The sequence below is a fragment of the Eretmochelys imbricata genome, chromosome 1, assembly GCF_965152235.1.
Source record: "Eretmochelys imbricata isolate rEreImb1 chromosome 1, rEreImb1.hap1, whole genome shotgun sequence".
Lineage (NCBI taxonomy): Eukaryota > Metazoa > Chordata > Testudines > Cheloniidae > Eretmochelys > Eretmochelys imbricata.
Window position 1 is genome coordinate 331,529,179 of NC_135572.1, and position 8,076 is coordinate 331,537,254.

Sequence of the window (8,076 nt, forward strand, 5' to 3'; positions counted from 1 at the left end):
TAACCTATCAACTTTTTTTAGTCAGTTTTTCCGTGTATTTATTTAAGTGTTTTGAATGCAAAGACTGTTCAGTTCCAAAGAGAATTATAGGAAACAGTCCAAGCCTTATGAGTAATTCTTCAATAATAGAACATTGCTTGTATGAGATGAAAGGAACTAGGGGAAAAGTACTTCAATATCAAAAATAGTTTCAGTTTCAAGATTAAAATACGTATTTCAATCAAGTATAAATATTTCAGGTGAATAGAACTTACCCAAATATCGTGAAATTATTTCATTTTTCCATTTAACTATTGTAAATAGGTTCCAGAAATCTACTAATAGATTCCTACAATAGGACAAGTGAAAATTGGGTCATTAGAGGATGTTCAAATATTCAGATTTACATCTGCAGTTCATTTTGCAAGCACAAATTTACACCTCCAGATAGTCCAGTTATAAAAACATAACCCTTAATACCTCAGTCCCTCTCATGAGAACAATTGAAACTGTTCATTATGGGAAAGAGTATAGGGAAGCTAAGACAGGGATAGTTCCCAGGTACAAAGTTCTGAACAGATTGAAATTTTCCCAAACTTAGGTACATTTTGATCTATTGTGTACATTATGGGCCATCTCTACTCCTGAGTGAAACGGGTGATGTTCTGTCACAGCAATGAACTAGCCTGACTATCCAGCCCCTACAAAATGTTGCATACCAAAGGGGTAAGGAGCTCTTTGACACATACACAGATGTATTTCTCCTGTCATTTGCTCTGGCAGTGTGCTTTAGACAAAGCAGGAAGACATCAGAGGGAGAGGAGCAATTCTGTGAAGTGCAGTAGGTCAGACTCAGTGGCGGATTAGCCACTGGGCCAATGGGGCCTGTGCCCAGGGGCCCTGGAAAAATGGGTGCCCCATGCCCTGACCCCGCTCCCCTCACCAGCCCAGCGCTCCTGCTGTGGAGCGGGGTCAGGACCAGGAGCTTGTCCTGCAGTCCCTCCCCCGTGTTGGTGCATGGGGGTTTGCACCACTCCACACACCCGTCTCCCCTCCTGCGCCAGACGGAATGGGGTCAGGGTATGGGGGCTTGACCCACTCCACAGGAGCACCGGGGGTGGGGACTGCAGGCGGAAGGGGTGGGGAGGGGGCCAAAACCCTAATCTGCCCTGATCCGACTAGATGATCATGATGGTCCCTTCTGGCCTTAAAGTTTGAGTCTGAGCCTTCTGTATCACAATTAACAGTTTTCTGCATTTTCCATGAATGTAATAAGATTAACAGAATGCCACTTGGTAGAACATATAGGGTATGTTTACACCGCACTTGGGAGATGTAACTCCCAGGGTTGGTAAACATACACCTGCCAACTCCTCTTGAGCTCGTGCCTAAAATAGCAGTGTGGAGGTGGCTGCACAGGTTAGCCACCTGCATACATGCCTTGAGCAGGATTGTACCAAGGTGGCTAGCCTAAGTCTCTGCCCATGCTGCCATGGCCACGCAGCTATTTTTAGCACATGTGTATATCTACCCATGCTGGGAATCGCACCTGCCAGCAGCTGTGTAGACATCCTTAGTCTGCTCTGTTTGTACTGTGAGTTTAATAAAAGTTCATATCCTTCCCTGCTTCAACACTAAAAACTAAACAAGGCATCTGTCGCCAAAAATTCTCACTTGACTGCAATTTTGATATATTTTTTTTTAAACTTTGGGCAATCTGAAGTGTACTCACAAATAGCATCTTCTTTACAACCTGTTTACATTAACTGTATACACTGATAGCCCAGAATTTTCTCTAGTGGTTTTCTGTAACAAAAATGTATACCATGCTTACCTAGAATCCTGAAATGGGAAATCTGTACAGTCCAGAAGGGGACAGACACCCATAGTGGGCAGAGCTAGCCCAGCATGAGGAGGGCACACTGTGTATTTTCATAGTGGGATAACTGCTGCTCTAGCAAGCACTCCCTTCAATACCCAAGAGGAATTTTGGCTGATTCAGGCAGAATACCTCCTGGGACTCCCAGCATGGCCCCTCAAAGCTTCCACAATCCTAGTTTTGGTAGTGAACCAAAATCTAGCCTTATATATGCTCCATAAGACACAGGGACGAAGCCTCTCCTCGCACACACACTCATAAAACTTTAACATATTTTCATTGCAATTTTTTTCTCTACTCTACCCAGTGAGGCTGAATGGGTGTAAATGAAGGTAAATGATTTAAAATGTTTATGTAATTTGTCCTTGATCTTTGATAAATCCCTCATATTAAATGGGGGTGCACACACTCTGACGTTATTGACATAATCTGTAACTGTATAGATCACTGTTGCGACTACTGATATATATTTGCAGCAAATATTGAATAAAGGTTGTCGTGTAAGGGATGTATGGAGAGATTATGGTTTGCTGGTTATGATTATGCTGTCTATATGTATGTATCATTTTTGTAGTTGAAGTTATGAATATTGCCTCTACACTGTCTGTATTTCATATTTATGCTATGCTTCTGGGTGCCACGCCAGAAAAGTTGGTGTCAGCTCTGCCTAGCCTGCTTGATGGCCCATTAAGGATCATCAACTATACAACTGACCCATTGAGAGAAGGCATATATGCCTTGTGATTTAGCAAAGTAAGGGACTTGCCCATGTGACTCCAAACTCCATTTTGCTATAATTTTCCATGGTAAGAACAGAGAGGTGTTCTTACACCCGGAAAAGACTATAAAAGGCTGGTGCCTCATCTCCATCTTGTCTTCAGTCCTGCTTCATACCTTCGGAGGAACTTTGCTACACTGAAGCTTTGAACCAAGGACTGAAAGACCCATCCCAACTGTGGATGTACTCCAGAGACTTGATTTGAACCTGCAGTTTATTCTATCGCCGCTACAAGCCTGAACCAAGAACTTTGCCATTACTATGTGTAATTGATTCCATTTAACCAATTCTAGCTCTCATCTATATCTTTTTCCTTTTGTGAATAATCCTGGGGTATTGGTTTTCATAACCATTTGTCCCCATAACGAGTGGCACTGGTGGTGATACTGGGAAACTGGAGTGTCTAAGGGAATTGCTTGTGTGACTTGTGGTTAGCCAGTGGGGTAAAACTTAAGTCCTCTCCTCTCTGTCTGGCTGGTTTGGTTTGCCTTGGTGTGCAAAGTAACCCCAGCCTTGGGCTGTAACTGCCCTGCTTTAAGCAATTTGTCCTGAATTGGCACACTCAATTGGTAGCATCGTTATATACACACACACACACACACTGCATTTTTTCATGTCACTTTGATTGGTAATGTTGAATTTTGATTTTTCTAACAGTAAAATATATAATATGCATTAGTTTACTGAAATCTGCTTTCTGTTCCTTCAATGGTGCATGTAATCTGACTAATCTAATCGCCTTTTATGATGAGATTACTGGTTCTGTGGATGAAGGGAAAGCAGTGGATGTATTGTTTCTTGACTTTAGCAAAGCTTTTGACACGGTCTCCCACAGTATTCTTGTCAGCAAGTTAAGGAAGCATGGGCTGGATGAATGCACTATAAGGTGGGTAGAAAGCTGGCTAGATTGTCGGGCTCAACGGGTAGTGATCAATGGCTCCATGTCTAGTTGGCAGCCAGTATCAAGTGGAGTGCCCCAGGGGTCGGTCCTGGGGCCGGTTTTGTTCAATATCTTCATAAATGATCCGGAGGATGGTGTGGATTGCACTCTCAGCAAATTTGCGGATGATACTAAACTGGGAGGAGTGGTAGATACGCTGGAGGGGAGGGATAGGATACGGAAGGACCTAGACAAATTGGAGGATTGGGCCAAAAGAAATCTGATGAGGTTCAATAAGGATAAGTGCAGGGTCCTGCACTTAGGATGGAAGAATCCAATGCACCGCTACAGACTAGGGACCGAATGGCTAGGCAGCAGTTCTGCGGAAAAGGACCTAGGGGTGACAGTGGACGAGAAGCTGGATATGAGTCAGCAGTGTGCCCTTGTTGCCAAGAAGGCCAATGGCATTTTGGGATGTATAAGTAGGGGCATAGCGAGCAGATCGAGGGACGTGATCGTTCCCCTCTATTCGACATTGGTGAGGCCTCATCTGGAGTACTGTGTCCAGTTTTGGGCCCCACACTACAAGAAGGATGTGGATAAATTGGAGAGAGTCCAGCGAAGGGCAACAAAAATGATTAGAGGTCTAGAACACATGACTTATGAGGAGAGGCTGAGGGAGCTGGGATTGTTTAGCCTGCAGAAGAGAAGAATGAGGGGGGATTTGATAGCTGCTTTCAACTACCTGAAAGGGGGTTCCAAAGAGGATGGCTCTAGACTGTTCTCAATGGTAGCAGATGACAGAACGAGGAGTAATGGTCTCAAGTTGCAGTGGGGGAGGTTTAGATTGGATATTAGGAAAAACTTTTTCACTACGAGGGTGGTGAAACACTGGAATGAGTTACCTAGGGAGGTGGTAGAATCTCCTTCCTTAGAGGTTTTTAAGGTCAGGCTTGACAAAGCCCTGGCTGGGATGATTTAACTGGGAATTGGTCCTGCTTCGAGCAGGGGGTTGGACTAGATGACCTTCAGGGGTCCCTTCCAACCCTGATATTCTATGATTCTATGATTCTTCTGCTCTTAAATGAAGTGAAATCCAAGTGCTAGTTAAAATTAAAATCTAACATTTTATTTTTGAAAAGGGAGCCTCAAGAATGTCATGCTGGTTTTGGGGCACTGCTATAAATGTGATGAAGACGACAAATGTCAGAAAGGTATCTGGTAATTTATTTTACTAATCCATGTTACTTATGTTGTAAAAAATACTGTACTTTTTTTTTATATGTCTGTTAGGAATTTTATTATATCACTTGATATATTTTCATTGCAGTTTTGTAGTGATTTATTGTTGTCTGTGTTTCTAGACTCCTGCCAAATTGAGCCTGTAAAATATGACAATGGCTTATTCATATAAAATTAAATGTGGAAAAAAGAACCACCAGACAAACCTTTACTCAAAATTCTAACTGAACCAGAACGTCTTTTAAGGGTCCCTGATTATAATTGTAATAAAATCCTTTGCCTTTTTACTCTGTGTAACAATATCCAAAATTGTACCTATAGTAATCAGAATTGAGACTAGGAAGCCTTTTTCACGCAAGTAGTCTTTTCATCCCCTTACTCCACTGAAACCAGTGAGACTGCTTCAAGGAGAAAGGACTCACTCCTTGCATAAGGGTTGTGGGTCTGGGCTCACATCCAATATAGTCTGAGCCTTAGTAAATTTAGCGTTCAAATCTGTTTTAATTCTATTTTAATGATTTGGGCCGGATTCTCATTTACACTAAAGCTCATTTACATTTCCAGATCTATTATTTCTAACTGTAATTAAAAACAAAGCAAAATCACATTTGTAATGCAATAATTGTATCTGTGTAGTACTTTTAAACGTTTTTTTAAATTATTTTTGCAGAACTGCAGTCGTGTATGTCCGTGTGGGACATTATGCTGCCCCATGAAGTACAAAACCTGAAAAAGCATATTGAAGTGAGACAGGAATTAGCAGAAAAAATGAGAAGGTTTTCTTTGGATTAAGGAGCCCTAGATAAGTGGAGAGTCATCTTGTTTCCCAGTTTTCCACTGGTTTAAACTTTGTTTTACTATATATTAAACAAAAAAGTAATGTAAGAAACAAAGGGAAGTGACTGTCATCCCTCAAAATCATGAAATATCAGAAGAAATAAGGAATATTTTTATTTATAATATTTTGAAGGAGTTAAAACTATTCACTCAATCTGCTTTCAGCAACACTTGTGTAAATCCAAAGAATCTTGGTTGGTATGTTTCTGATTTTGGTTACACCAGCATAAATCCAGAGTAACTCCACAGGAGTAGATTCTGCTCCTAGTTATAGCCTTGTATATGCAGAGTAACTTCATTAAGCTGACATTGTAAATGAGAGCAAAGTTTAGGCTTCACTATATATACTGCCGCCTGCATACATGAACTTTACTGGTGGTTAATGTTCTTAGTTAAACTCATATTTAATAATTTTGATTATATGAAGGAAAACATTGTCGTTTATATGATGGATAGTACAGCTAGTTGGTAGACCGTATACAGCCTCGTTTAAAAAGCACAGGCTGAATAGGTCAGGCTTTTTCCCTTCCTATGCACATTAGGAATCTGGCCATTTTCAGTCTGTTCATAAAAGGCTGGGCCCTGCAACAGCAAAGACAAAATTCAGAACGAAGGTGTCTGTGAAGATAGTGCCTTTTTTGACTGTGAGCGTTTGCCTGGCACTGAGCAATGCAATCTCATTCATAGCAACACAACACATTCACACACGTAATTTTACAACTCACGTTGCACAGGCAAGAGAATGCAGGGTAAAATTCTTGACATGGTGCTTCTCAGGTAGCCAGCCAATGTGCTATAAAGTGCCTATGGAGTATTCACGCAATAGAATTGTTCAGTTCGCTTATCTCAGTCTGAAAAAGCATGAAAACTGTAGTATTCATATTTACCTTGTGTGCAAAGTTTACCATCCAGCCTTGTTATGAGCACCTTATATTGAGATTTTTGAAGTATGTAGTGGAGCCAGCAGGCATCCAAGAATGGGCTACTTCTTGCCTTGTGTAACACCCCTCCCCCCCCGTGAGGCTGCTCACGCACACACCTACCTTCATTCTGTAGATGCCGTGTTATTGCTCTGTATCCATTAACCCAATTGTCTGACAGCATGCACTCAGTGCCTTACTTCCGTCCTTCAGACCACAGACAGATGTCTTTCTCTGTCCCTCAGACCAAGAGCTTCTTCACCATAACAAGCCTGCAATGCCAGGTAGCAAAAAACCCAAAGCCATTCTGAAATTTGTCTCCTGTGGAACAGAGCAAGGTGTTGCGACCAGACAAGTCCCTCTCCTTCCAATCTTCTATAGTTATAAATAATTCCTAAACTAGGACAACAGAGTGCACAGAACTTTCTCAAAATGAATCAGTATTTGGCTATTTGGATTCTTTTCATATGTACACGGTTTATAATGTGTTTGTGTTGTATTATGTGCTATGAATAATGCTATTTATATGGGATTTTATAACTCAAAAAATACATTATTTTTATCATAAAGAAATAAACTTAAATATCTGATATTTCATGTGCTGAAGTCAGTTTATAAATCATGTTGAAGTGTAAGCCTTATATCTATTTATTAGAACACTATTTTCATGGACAATTTTCCAATAGTATGCTTTATTTCTCACAGAATTTCTATTGAGCTGGGGCCTGACCACTTATATGCAGCAGTCTATTAAATTCGCAGCCATGAAAATTGTGTCATGGACTGTGAAATCTGGTCTCTTTGTGTGACTTTTACCTTATAGTATAGGGTAAAAAGTATTCAGAAGTACACAGCATTTCTCAGACTGGTGGTCCTGACCCAAAAGGGGGTCACAATCCTATTGTGGGGAGGGGTGGTCACAGTATTGCTATCATTACTTCTCCACTGTTGAGGGCAGCAACGCTGCATTCAGAGCTTGGTGCCTGGCCACAGGCCGCTGCTTTCCAGCCACCTAGCTCTGAAGGCAGCTCAGAAATAAGGGTGGCAGTAGGTTTGCCAGCCTCTCCTTTTGGATCAGGACCCCCAGTTTGAGAAATGCTACAGAGAAATCACATTTTTCACAGGTTGGTCATGGCATAAATGACACATCCATGAAATTTGTTGTTTTTGCTGTGACCACACGTTTTTGCAGGTTGATTTCGCTGGAATTTAAGTAGACCTCTACTTCTCTAAGCTCTTAAGCTTTCCTCCAGAAGCAAGTGATTTTATTCAGATGCTAACAGAGTGATGTAGAAAGTTGTCAAACCAACCTAACTTTGTCCATTGTTTCTTCTTGATAGTTGAGTTACCACTGTTTCAAAGGTAAAAGGCTCATAGCAGTGGTGACCCACTGGGACTCAAATGCAGAGAAAACATGCTGAACATAACAATATTGAAACCACCCCATAAAGGTTTTGCAGAAGTCTGTTCATAACAGGAGAATACCTCTTCCGCTGCATGTCACAGTGCTAGAATTGTGTTATAGCAGCCCTACCTCCCTTAGCCTCTTATGCTGTTGACT

At 41.4% G+C, this 8,076-nt stretch overlaps 1 protein-coding gene across 2 annotated transcripts in view; it reads left to right on the top strand.

Annotated features, from left to right (window-relative positions):
- LRRK2 (leucine rich repeat kinase 2) overlaps window positions 1-7,337 on the top strand; it is a 119,819-nt gene extending 112,482 nt beyond the window's left edge. For both annotated transcript variants that reach the window (XM_077835196.1, XM_077835206.1), the window contains 2 exons: window positions 4,659-4,730; window positions 5,429-7,337. In XM_077835196.1, coding sequence (XP_077691322.1) covers window positions 4,659-4,730; window positions 5,429-5,550 — 194 coding nt within the window. In that variant the 3' untranslated portion in view covers window positions 5,551-7,337. The remainder of the gene's footprint in view (window positions 1-4,658; window positions 4,731-5,428) is intronic.
- Window positions 7,338-8,076: the final 739 nt, after the last annotated feature.